The 13,167-nt window shown below is 37.6% G+C and overlaps 2 protein-coding genes across 4 annotated transcripts; one reads left to right on the top strand and one right to left on the bottom strand.

Moving 5' to 3' along the window:
* The first annotated feature begins 468 nt into the window (after positions 1 to 468).
* rhbdd2 (rhomboid domain containing 2) lies at positions 469 to 3,128 on the top strand. Of its 2 annotated transcripts, XM_015392248.1 has the most exons (2): positions 469 to 1,602; positions 1,675 to 3,128. In XM_015392248.1, exons 1-2 carry the CDS (start codon positions 724 to 726, stop codon positions 1,870 to 1,872), a joined length of 1,077 nt encoding a protein of 358 aa, XP_015247734.1. In that variant the 5' UTR covers positions 469 to 723; the 3' UTR covers positions 1,873 to 3,128. The 2 variants fall into 2 exon arrangements, with proteins under 2 accessions (XP_015247734.1, XP_015247733.1); XM_015392247.1 differs by having other exon boundaries at positions 469 to 3,128.
* A 130-nt stretch (positions 3,129 to 3,258) lies between these two features.
* ociad1 (OCIA domain containing 1) lies at positions 3,259 to 9,202 on the bottom strand. 2 transcript variants are annotated; one of them, XM_015392249.1, is made up of 8 exons: positions 9,009 to 9,202; positions 7,648 to 7,738; positions 7,505 to 7,558; positions 7,369 to 7,416; positions 7,087 to 7,216; positions 6,845 to 7,011; positions 3,534 to 3,698; positions 3,259 to 3,435 (listed from the first exon to the last, which is right to left on the bottom strand). In XM_015392249.1, the coding sequence occupies exons 1-8, from the start codon at positions 9,060 to 9,062 to the stop codon at positions 3,398 to 3,400; spliced, it is 747 nt and encodes a 248-aa protein (XP_015247735.1). In that variant the 5' UTR covers positions 9,063 to 9,202; the 3' UTR covers positions 3,259 to 3,397. The 2 variants fall into 2 exon arrangements, with proteins under 2 accessions (XP_015247735.1, XP_015247736.1); XM_015392250.1 differs by having other exon boundaries at positions 7,648 to 7,735.
* Positions 9,203 to 13,167: the final 3,965 nt, after the last annotated feature.

Raw genomic sequence — 13,167 nt, 5'->3', positions numbered from 1 at the left:
TTTTGTTTGTTTGTTTGTTTCTTTTGGGGGGGGGATAGATCGTTTGAAACAATTTAATGCACAAAATAATTTGTTATTATTATTGTTGTGTTGCTGGTGCTGTATTCCAAAGGTGTTGAAATGTGTCTTAACATTATTATTACTTTATTACTGTTAAAATATATCAAAAAAGGTTATTTCTTTAATTCATGTATGTGAAAGTGCCACTACAGTGTCGTTCATCTTTTTGCAGGCTCATAAATATATTAATGTATAAAAATATTTAATGAGTGTTTACATATTTAATATGTAAAAGTAAATAGAGCCAGACATCATAGGTTAATATTCATATATCATATTAGAATATAGAAACTCATTTAGAGCTCCCTTTTTTGGGGGCTAATTTAGAGCTCCTTTCTGATCCGTAATAGACAAACTTTTTTTCTTCTGTTTTTATCGCAAATATGCGATGTTAAATCTCGCGAGATTTTATTGTGAAAGTTGCTAAGGAAACCTCCTGGTTTCTCCACGTTTGCCGTGTCCGGGTTGTGGGTTTTGCTTGCTTATTTATTTATTTTGCAAACAGATATTTAATGCTGACGGAATATTATCTCTTTGCCACTAAGAGATGCTTCGACTGTGAGAAAGTTTACTTCTTGTTCCGGAAGTCTGAAGGTAGATAACTACTGCTATCGTAAAACTCTGCAATACTTCCGGGTTCCTCGTTTCTATTTTTTCCCCAAAATGCAAACTAAAAACTTTAATGAAATCTTCGGTGTTCTGAAGGATTTCGTCCCCCCTGTTTCTAGTGGAACCCTGGTAGTGGTCCTTTGCTCCTGTGTTTGGTTTGGCATCCAAACTTCACTCAGCCTTCCTCAGGACAGCCTCAGCATCGGAGCCTCAGTTTTCCAAAGGGGCCACATCCACCGCCTCTTTCTGTATCCCTTCCAGAACCGAAGCCTCCCTCAGCTCCTCCTGAGCTCCACTGCTCTGCTGTTTCTCTGTGCCGGTGTTGAGAAGGGCTTTGGCACGGTCCGCTTCCTGTTCCTTGTCTTCCTGCTTGCCTCATTCACTGGTGTGTTTTATAGTTTCTTAGACCTTCTGCAGGATGTCAGTGTGCACACCGAGGGTCTGCTGCCAGTGATCCTGGCCTGTGTGGCTCTGACCACTCTGCACACAAAGATGAGCAAGGCTTTCCTCTGTGGGATCAGTTTTCCTGCAGTGGCCATTCCATGGGTCCTCCTCATCATCTGCACCGCCCTGATCCCTCACAGTGTGCTGCTCTGCAATGTTATCGCCATACTAATCGGCTGGGTGTACGGGAAAGGCTGGCTGTCTTATCTGGACCTATCCGAATCCAGGGCTGCCGTTCTGGAGAAGATCCTGCCGTTTAAGTTACTGAGGAGGATCAGTGGTGCCATGTTTGTCCCTGCATCCTCACAGAAGAGGAAGACTTTGCTTCCACGAATAAATCCCACTCCAGGATCATACCCAGTTCAAGCCTATGCACCGCTGCCCAGCATTTCCACCACGGCAACTCCAGATACAATGTTTGAAGGTTGGCCAAACTCTGTCGGCTTCAAGCCACCTCACAGTCTTCATGGACAAGTTTCAGCTCAGAACATTGGACACAATCATGGACATTTCTCAGCTCAGAATGTTGGACACGATCATGGACATTTCTCAGCTCAGAATGTTGGACACAATCATGGACATTTCTCAGCTCAGAATGTTGGACACGATCATGGACATTTCTCAGCTCAGAATGTTGGACACAGTCATGGACATTTCTTAGCTCAGAACGTTGGACACAGTCATGGACATTTCTTAGACCAAAGTATGGGACACAGTTGCAACCATAACCACGGTCATAGTCATGGGCCTGAGCAGTAGTTGTTTTTGTTTTGTGCATTTGACCACTTAATGAGACCTCAGACCCAGAGGTTCCCAAACTTTTTAGCTTCTGGCCCACAGAAGGGGACCGCAGTCAACTGGTGGAATAACATTACAAAGAGCATCAACAGCCAAAGTAGTTTTTATAATTTTGAGCTCATAAACATTGGTGTCTATTAATTTCTGTACTGGATTTGGGGGCCACAGCACAAACTTTGGAAATCAATGCTCTAACCTGTAGTGTTGAAAGGGAAGGACTGTCAAAAAACAACATTGTTTTAAATAAATAAGCATTTATAAATGTTGCATTTACGTTTTAATTTTTTGTTTATTGGTTGTAATAAATCTTTCTTTTTTTAAAAGGCTTCCAACTATGATCAAGTAGATGATTCACGTCTCAGACTATACTGTGTTTACATCCAGTATGACTGAAACAATCATTGATTATATATTAATTTACAAATTTAGTAATCAATTAATACATATATATATACTGTATACACACACACATCTTTTTTTTTTTTTAAATCAGTGTTGCTTTTGGCCCCAGGACTTATTTTTTACTCCCAATTTATTCGTCATTGATAGATCAGGAGCCCTGAAGCAAATGCAGTGGCTTAGATGTTCTAGCTAAATGTAGTGTGGTTAGTCCAACTGAATCATTTTTACGTCATCCGAATGCATTTTTGCTATCTCATGTTATTTGTATTATAGATTTGATGTTTAACATTTCAATGGGAAAAAAGGTCTTTAGATAATTTCAGGACTTTTCTACAGTACTATATTTGATTATATTTGATTTTTTTTTTTATATCTGTTTAAATGCACCTCTAGTACATGATGCTCCCTTTACTATAGTTTAGTGAAATACATTTTGAATTAAGGAGATCATTAAAGTCAGTTCTCCAGTTCTACAACTTAATTTTTGGAATAAAAATTTCCTAAAGAGCAAAATAGTTGAACCATCTGCATTTTAATTTATTCTGGGAGCAATTTGGACCTTTTAATGTGCCTAGCAATAAGTCCATAGCCCTAAAACTGTAAAGTTCTTTAACAAACCTTAGATCAGCTGGATTTATATTTCAGATTGGGGATAAAGCTGCTTTGTAAACTTAACAGATATTTCAAGTCAGAAAAGAATGGATGCTTGTAAAAAGAAAACTCAGAATTTTCAATGCAGTTGTATTTCCTCTGCTCAAGTAATTAAAGTTTAAATGGTGTCAAAAGGAAGATTTTTTTTCATATGGATGGACATTGAAATAAAGCGGAATCACTGGTCCGCATTTGAGTCAAACTGATTATTTTCTATTCATTTATTCTAGATAACCTGACACACGTTTCATAAATTTAACAAAAACAGCCAAAACGCATCAGAATTTTCAATCATCACTTTGTTTTTTTATTCACACTTGCAACGTCACATGTATCACAATCTCAGTCAGAAAAGCAGAAAGGACTGAGCGCCCAACGCCTCATGGTCATCAGGGATGTTGGAGCACGAGAAGAAGATCCATCCGATGGAGACTCATTCCTCCCAGGTGTCTCCGTAGATGTTCTTCTTCACTGAAATGTAAGTGACATTGGAGATGATCAGGTTCGATTGTTAATTAAACAAACGTTTAGCTTTTTACTTTTTCAACTTTTCACCAATGGCCGCTCACCCTGTTTCTTGCCTCTCTCTGGGTCCCTCTCTGCCGGCGCTTTGAGCATGGTGTCAGCCTTCTGAATCATTGTCACCTCATAGTTCTCCCTGTTTTTGAGTCTCAGGTCCTCATAGAGGATGGGTTTCTTCCGAGGCTCATCGTCTTCCTCCAAATACGACTTTGCTGAGGGGGACGGAGACAAAAGACTTACACCATAACTATGCATAAAAGAATAAAACTGAAACACAGCATTTAATATGTTATAAATTGATTATTATTAATAATGAGATCAATATTTAAAGCATTATGAAACAAAGATAATATCTGGGTTAGGCTCCTGTAATGGTGAATGTAATTTGAATGCATTGCTGTATAATTTGAATTAAACCAGATGAAACTGGATTTAATCCACAGGCTTAGAAATGAACTGAAACAATGCTCTTAAGTAGGTATCATTATAATTTAGTTCTATATAATTAACCTGAAGGGATTCTATTTTAGTACGAAGTGTGTAATGGCTGTGGTTTGTGGTAAGTGTTGGCTGGTATCAGTGTAAAACAAGGTTTTTGAAAGTTATGGTTCCCAAAAAAAAAAAAAAAAGTCTAAGGTTCTGTTTGATGAGATGCTAGAGAAAGGGCTAGATTGTCAGGAGTTTCAACGCTTGCTTTGTTCCACCTGTTGCTGGGCACTTCATTCAGTAATTAAGGAGCAAGGATTGCCTTTTAATTGAAAAGGTTGCTTATTTTGGATTTGGATTAAAATGTGATTAATTCCGATTAAATAATTACATGGCATGTAATTAACTCAGTTTAAAAAAATGTATTGTTTAAAAGTTTAAATATCAATTTTAATTCGAGTCCCATCTCCAACTGAAACAAAACATAAGTTAAATATCAGCTTAAATGTAAATATAATTGTTGGTATCGGTAATAAATATCATAGATTTATACATATTACAAATATATAGATATAATCTTTCCACCAAAACACTTTTTTTCTTTACTCAATGTAACATAACACCCTCTGTGGCATGTTCATTAATGTGTTTTATGCCATTTAAAGTTTAAACTTCATATTTGCCACAGAAAAAGTGGTTTAAGAAAAAATAATTAATGCAGTTGATCAATAGCTTAGATTGCCTCCAAACCAAACTGTGGTTTCTGTGCAGTGGCAGATCACTACCATATTTATTTTTAATGTTCTAGTATCATATGCCTATCCCTAGTGCTGCTTGTTATTCTTTGAGGAAATAAAGTTTTAAGCTGCAGTTATAAGCAGCACATGTGATGAGCAGCAATCTCCCAGTTCTACTGGAGGCGGTTAGACTCCAAAATTACCAGAAGTGGAGAAAGGGAAAATGTTCTTTGCAACTAGCATGTTTACCTAAAAAATACAACAGAATATAGTTGGTATCCAATTTTTAAATAAGACTGTATATCAAAATAAGCAATAAATGTACAAGGTTGAACAGACATTTAAACTAAATGAGCAGAGCTGCTGAACAGACAAATGATTGGCGTTTCTCAGTGGCTCCAAGATGATCATCTGTCTTTAAATTTCTCCAAAATGTTTAAAAGTACTTTTTTAACTCCCATAAAATCTTCAGAAAACTTCGACGGTCAAATTAATCATGAACCAATTCATAGTAAAAAAATTACAGATATTTAGGAGTAGTTTTGGATTAAACCAAAGATCTGATGCACATTAGACAATAAAAGCTACCGGGACTATGTGAAATCATATCCACCTGATAAGATTCTGTCCATCCATAAATACTGCTAAACTATATTTTCAGCAATGGAAAGTGTAGTTTCTCCCAATAAACAAGCTTTAAAAGTGTTGGAGCAAAAGCACATACAATCATTCTCCTGCATATTTCAAGAAAAGCATAATTTAATTAGTTTGGATAATTTTATAAAAATATTTTTTCTTAAAAAACAGTCTAATTGTATGTAAAACTTTACTCCTTATACAAACATAGCACCTGAGGTGTCGCTAGCAGAGGTGCTGCCAGTGGTCTATGCAGACCAGCCAAATCTAGAACCACATTGGAAAGAGCTCAGAGTAAGACGGCCTCATATATGGAGTACAATAGCTGCCCAATTAAAAACCCTTATGCTACGTTGACACCGGACGCAGCAAAATCGCATCTGCTGCTTTATTTTTGCTGCTTGTACCAGTTAGTTCTGACGCGCGGCTGAAGCAGCTTTGCTGCTCTGGCTGCGCGGTGCAAAAGTGTGTCTGACGCGCGTTGGGCGGAGCTTCACTATCCTTTCTTTGCCTTGCAGCTATATTTGCTGTGATCAGTGGGAATAAAGTATGTTTTTAGGTTAGAAAGTCCACCTGAAAACTTAATCAGTGCAGTCAGTTCATCCATATTATCATCCTGCCTTCTAATATTATTTCTGTCGGAGCTGCTCAGACCCCCACATACCGGCGGTGCGCCCACAGTAGGAATCCCTTCATCAGCAGCCTCTGGCCGGGTCGCCTCCTCGCGGTTCACCGCGGCAGCTGGTAGGTGTATTTCATCTAAATAATCCAAACTGCAGGCAGCAGGATAATAAAAGCGAACATATTCTGCCGGCAGATTTCTGCATTTTAAGTTAATTTATGCCTCAATAAACTGCTTCAGAGGAGTGATGATAGCGCTCTGTGTTATCAGCGATGTGTCCGTCTCCCTGCCGGCTCCCAGATCAGCTTCTCTGATTGGTTGACGCGGCGCCTCGAGCAGCAAAATTTCAATTTTTCCATCTCGAGCAGCAGCGCGTTTGCGGCGCGTTTAAGCATCTGCTTTAACTGCTCAGACGCGCTGCACCTGCTGCTCAAAACGTGCCGCGGGACCTTTTGCTGCGCCTTGAAGCGCGTCAACCATTGACTTTGCATGTAAACTCGCTGCTTCTGTCGCGCCTGCTGCGTCCGGTGTGAACGCAGCATTACAGACATAAAACAGATAAAGAAGGCTTAAATCTACTCAAACTTCTGAATATTATAACCATGTTTGCAAAACTTTAAGTTTGTATCTTACAGTTTGTATTTGTTTTGTCTAAGGGAACTGGTCTGCTAATTAGCTATTAGTTAGATGACCAATAAACGTGGTATCAGTTGCAAGTCTAATGTAATGTGTTGTTCTGTCCCTGTCACATCAACTTTGTGAAAAAATTTGAATAACTGCATTAAAAGAAAATATTATTAATTTAAAAAAGGTTCTAATTATAAATGTGTAAAAACCTGACTTTTATTTTGAGTTACTATACTCTATGTAAGTCACCCAGCCCGTGCTGTAACTTTGCTATAAAATAAAGCTGAGCAGTGCGGTCGCTGATGTGTACCTGGAGAACTGTAGTCATCTGCTCTGCCCATTTGCACAGGAGAGTCAGGGCTGAATCCTTGATCTCTGGTCTGGCTGGAAGCTGCGCCTGGTGACTCAGCAGGCTGGAACATGGTGTCAAACGAGGGGTTGTTTGGGTCGCTAAGCTCTGACTGAGCACCGCCGGAGCTGCAAGGAAAAGCAAACGGATGATGAGTGGCTGATGACAGTATTAAGTGAGGTCACCTTCTGTCCTATACTCACTAATGCTGAGGCATCCCCGCCCTCTGCCTCAGGATCTCTCCCAGAGGAGAGTTCTCCAGCCTCTTGAACTTTTCCTGGCATGTTTTCATGTATGACAGTTTGCCTGCCAGGTAGCCACAGAAGCCAGCAACTGGAAGATGAAACATAGTCAGAAACCTTTTAAAGATAAAATCTCATTTTTGAGAGAATGCCAAATATATTATCTATATTCAGCTACATTTTTGTCTCAATTGCACGCAGCATGTGGGGATAATACCTCATATTTAGGAGACAGTAACTTACAGGCAACTTTAGGTAAAGATCCAAACCTGGGAGATGGAGACAGAGTCCCTACAGAGGTCCACAGATCAGTGTCAGAATTACATTCAAGAGAAATAAAACTAACGTTTAAAGGCAGCTGATTTGAGATCCAATTTACCTCTGGCAACTAGGGCTTGAGTTATCGCCATGCTGACCACAGAGAAGGGCACCGCTATGAAGAAAGGCAAATATACAAATGTTCACTTTGTTTTGAAGAAGATGAACACCTGAAAGATTTAGATTTTCTTTGTTTCAACTTACATCTATACAAGAAGCTCTCATGGTTGCACTCTCTCAACACTCTCTTCTCCTCCTCTGTGGGGATGTAGTCTACTCCCAAAGGAGACTGCTGCTTGTAGCATAAATGTGTAATTAGAGATAATTAATTAGAGCTTTAACTAATTCATCTCTCCATAAATCAATACATTTGTTTCTTTTCTTATATTAAAAAAAATCTCATGCAGAGTTTATTTCAGCATTCAAAGGTGGAAGGAGTTAGGTACAAATGCAAACCTAAACATGGCCTAGTAAGGGGAGGATTAATCAGAGAAGCAGCCCTATGATAGCACAGCTGCAGAAACCCACAATCCAGGTGGGAGGATCTACTGACAGTGTGTGTAGATCACAAAAGTTTTACGGATTAACCAAAAACTCAGTTACACAAAACATAATGTGTGGGGTAACCATAATTTGCAGTTTTTATGAAGCTAAATGTGTGTTTAAAAAAAGCAAACAACAGATAATATTTCACATAGAGTCTCTTTATACAAGTCCCACTTTTCAGATTCAATTGCAAGAAAACTGTTGAGACCACATTAATTTTCTTTCAGTTGCATGATTCTGTGCAGCTTTATGTTTTTATGAAACATAGAAACATGCACAAATGAATAAAAATATGCTTATTTCTTAGATGAAAGTAAAAGAGAATGCCTTAAAGTGTTGGTTTAGCTTAAATAAGACATGTCACTTAAAATCATTAATGTTTAATTGATTATATTTTAAACTCTTCCCCTTTAGGTTGTATCCTGTTACAATCACCTTTTAATAAAGATGCATTAAGAGTTAGTTTAGTCTGTTGTTCTAGCTGCAAACCCTTTCCGTCACTTTAAAATTGGTGCAAAACTGAATGATTCCTCACTAAATTATAATACTCAATAAATAGTAAATTGTTAGATGAGAACATAATAAATTTGTTGCACATTTATTTGTTGCTTATCGTTTTAGGGAGGGTTAGAACACCGACAAAGGAAACAGATGGATGACTGATCTGACCTTTTCTGGAAGAAAATTCAAGAAAATGCTAAATATAGGAAACAACTCCAGCTTTACATCATATTTAGTGTAAGGTTAAGTAATTTATTTAGAAGTACTTGATCTTAAATATTTAATAGTACGTTAACTCTTTCCAGGACACTTTACACAAGGGTAAAACCCTACAGTTAGGTAATCTGAAATTATTTGGTTTTCTTGTCGACCTGTTCCAGATATTATCAGCAGACTGCAGCAGCCGACCCGAGACTGATGGGATTAAAAACACGCGTGTAGAGGAGGCTGTTTATGTCCAAAGTCAACCCCAGCTAAGGTTAGCTAACAGGCTAACTGCCTGGTTTAAATGTGTTTACCTGCGCTGTTCGGCGCTGCTGCTCCTCCGTAAACCCTGGCGGACTAGAAGACATGTTTACAACACGGCCGAACACTTATTGGCTCCTCAAAGCATGTACTTTAACAACGTGGAAACCACACGACTGCCAGAGTTATCAAATGTTTGATACAATGTCATTGCTCCTGCAGCATTCGCTTAACCCGGAAGTAGAAACAAACATTCTTCTTCTTCTTCTTAAAAAAAATGTCACGGTTGGCCAACAACAAATAGACGCATTCCGCCATCTACTGGTGTGGAGTGTGGACCGGAATGACTTTCAGGAATTAAATTCTGTTAGACAATTATTATAGAAACGTTGGCGTGTTGGTTTAATCAAATCACTATCACGGGGAAACAGGCAATTGATGCTCCTTGATAAGAAGCACGCATTAGGATAATTTGAAATAGTGTATCAACTCTAATTGGTTTTCAAAGTTATCTTATTTTGTTAATTAACCATAATTTGAGAAGTACTCTCTACTGGTCATGGATAGATTGCTACTGCATTAATATAACCCTTTATAGGGCACTCAGTGAAATACTTTGAAAATCAAAATTTCAAGCCAATAGTGTTATTGGAATCCAGGAAAATACCTTATTACCTTTGAAACATTAAAAAAAATTGATATTTTGATGGAAAAAAATGATCTAATAACAAGAAAGACCAACTTGCCCGGATATATTAAGAAAAATAACTTCTTATAGGAAATTCATGAAAAACACAAAAAAAAGCAAATTTTTTGATCCAACATAACCTTAGAGGCATTAATACTTATACTAGCACTTACTTTTTTTTAGTTTATAAACCTAATATAATTGTCATCTAGGCTTATTAACTTTTTAACTTTACTTTTAAACTTACAATTCGCTTTTTGCCTTTTTACTTGACTTGTTGACTTTTTTTTACCACTTAATTTACAGCAGTATCTTTGCTGAATGGCTAGATATAGATCTTTCGCTTCTAGACCTCACTGATGGACACGGGGGGGGGGGGACTCCATTTGTAAGGGGTATGCAAGTGATCAAATATGGTAACTTGCCCTATAAAGGGATAACACAGTGGTCTGTAATCTTTAACACCCAAAAAGCCATTTCCCCCCTCAGTTCAGCCAAATAAAAGTAGTTTAATTTTAATTTAATTTAGCTTATTTATATAGCGCCAATTCACAAAACATGTCATCTCAAGGCACTTTAGTTCACCAGATCATATAGTCAAATTGATTCAAAGTTTTCTATCTAAGGAAAACCAATTGATTGCATCGACTCATTGACTCAAATGCAATCCCTGACACTAAGCATATGTTTAGAGCCGCAAATATTATATGACCTTTTATTAAAAGGGTTTTATTATTCGTGTTAGAGATCTGCTACATTGAACATTTTGCTGTTTTAAACAACCGGCAGTTTATTTGTATATTTAGGTTTTGAAATAAGAAAAAAATCATAAAACATTTGAGCAGTTTTTTCTAGAATATTATTTGTGGAAAATGATGTAAACTTTTAACGTAAATGACAAGAAAAAATACATTTAAAAAAACATATTTCTGGTTCTTTTAATGTGCTACCATAGTGAAAATTTGGTCCATATTTATATATTTTTTTTAAACCCTGAATCTTCTTATTTGTTACACTTTGTTATTTGTTACCCAAAGTTTAGTTCTTCATAATTTTTAGCCAATATTAAGAGCCTTCATAGAGGGTCAGCTTGCAGGTTGCAGTCCCCAACTATAACAGATCAAACAAAAACTTCCCACTCGTTCTGCTCTTCAAATATGTCTGACCCATTTATAGCACAGTATCCAAAATGTGCTGAAAGATACACAGCCATTAAGGAATTTGATTTCCAAGTTGATCTAATTAGGTTTATTTATTTAGCTGCCAATTGACCTTTACTCATCTGCAGCTATGTTGCTCCATAAGCAACTAACTGCTATGTAGTGTGCATTTTCCTCTGACACTTCTGTTAACAATAAGGAATAACTTCAGCAATTAGAAATGCAGTAGCTCCTCTGTAGAATTGGAAAACACAGGCCAGCCTTTAAAAGTCAGATGCAAGTTTCTGACCACTCTGCTCTGGAAACAAGCAACCAGAGCTGGACTTATAGGAGATGGTGTGATGAAGTATGTTAAATCCAAAGACCCCTGTTTCTCATACACCAGCTTTGACAAAAACATAATCAATAACTTTACTAGTCAGAGGTAACAGTATTATACCTGATTGGTCTCCCTAACACTACATATAATTTGCCATGTGATCCACACTGTTTTATGAAACTTCAACAACTTTCCCACCAACCTTCACCACACCAACGATGTTAGTGACTGCTTTCCTCCTGTGCTGTAATAGCAGTTCTTAAACCCTAGATGATGCTATTCACTTGAAAATGACCGCATAGGGTCTTTCTCTATATATAAATATACTTTTTCACGATTTACAAGTGAAACTGAACAAAAAACGTGTTATTTTAGCCCATTTATAGGTTACAAAAGGTGTTAATTGTGTTGCATACTTTTCTTTCTGTCCTGTTGTGTCCTTCAGATGGATTTGTCTGTTAAACTGAAACACAGGGGGTATGCGGAAAAATCCGTATCTCTGATAGTCTCACTGGGTCACTGAGGGGTCATTTGGCCAAACCATTCTGTCAATTACTGGGACTGTTGGGATAACGCTTAGTAAAACATGCAAGAACAAAGCTGTGAAGTTTTTTAACCAACCTCAGTACTTTTATCACATTTTTTTATTCATGAACTTCTAGCCTGGATTGGTTTATGTGGCATACAATTAATAGTTGAAACAACCTTCAATATATTTGGTTTAATGAAACAGGTTTGAGATTAAATGGGCAAAAATATATGGCTGCTGCAGTTTAATTCAGTTCAACTAAAAAATCTGATATTGATCTCAAATGTAAATGAAATTTTGTTGTATTTCCCACAAAAGTTAAATTATTTTCTTAATAATTAATATATGTGAAAACTGAGGTAAGGGACATAAGTTGGGAGGTACGTTGATGTCATTTGGTTTGATTTATTTTCATTAAGTAATTGTTGATTCTTGAGACAGTTCCTTTTGTTTGTAGTTTTTGGCCTTGATTCACTTCAAAGTGTTTGCTTTCCCTCTTCTGTTAGCAGAGAATATGTTCTTATTTAATAAATGAACACCCTGCCTGTTGGAACGCATCCTTGTTGTGGTTACTTGGGATTTGTTGAGCATTGGGATCATTAATATTTTGCGATTGGAGCTTTTCCCCCTAGACAGGTCGTAACCCCGATTAGAGCATAGAAATTAGAAATATTCCTGCCATCACTCCTCTGAAAGCTGTAGATAAAATTCTAAGTGGGAAATATTATGGACAAGTCAAAGTTTCCCATCACAAATTAGACAGCAGCTCTATAGAGATGAATATATATTATGCATTGAACTAAGAGACTGCAGGTGTTTTTTCTTCTTTGAAATGTCTTATTCCACTGCTAAAGTGTCTCACTTGCCTGATATATATATAAAAAAAGCACAAAATTTAAGAAAAATTGGCTTACTTAGATATTTTTGTTTTTTGCAGTGTAGTGACAGTGGAGAAAACCCCCCTCCATTTTAACAGGAAAAAAACAGGCTCAGTATGAACAGCCATCTGCCGAAGGAGACATACATACAGAAAGAAGCAGAGATACAAAAGGCAACTGTCAACCAGCTCCACAGGCGGCCCCGTCCAGGAAACACACAGTCAGGCAGACAAGCCCTGAGCCAGGTCCCATGTCAGAGGACAAAAGAGAGCAGATACAGTTAGTCACAGTCAGAGAAATAGGACTACACTGGAAAACAGGCCGATCTCCAGCATCTATAAACAATGGTGTTCATGGCAGCAGTCAAATTTCTCCCTCCAGGATGGAGTCACAGCCAAACAGGAACAGACCAGATGAAGCTACAATGAGAAAAAGCAGAGATAATATAACATTAGATAGAGATAGAATGAAGCAGAATGATGAAAAGGGGTCCCTATGTCCTCCAGCAGTATAAGCCTATAGCAGCATAACTATAGAGATAGCTCAGGATAACCTGAGCCACTCTAACTACAAGATTTATCAAACAGGAAAGTTTTAAGCCTAGCCTTAAAAGTAGACAGGGTGTCTGCTCACGGACT

Source organism: Cyprinodon variegatus, unplaced genomic scaffold (assembly GCF_000732505.1).
Source record: "Cyprinodon variegatus isolate N-32 unplaced genomic scaffold, C_variegatus-1.0 Scaffold582, whole genome shotgun sequence".
NCBI classification, from domain to species: domain Eukaryota; kingdom Metazoa; phylum Chordata; class Actinopteri; order Cyprinodontiformes; family Cyprinodontidae; genus Cyprinodon; species Cyprinodon variegatus.
The sequence above is the reverse complement of the archived record's forward strand: the minus strand, read 5'-3'. Positions and strand labels throughout refer to the sequence as shown.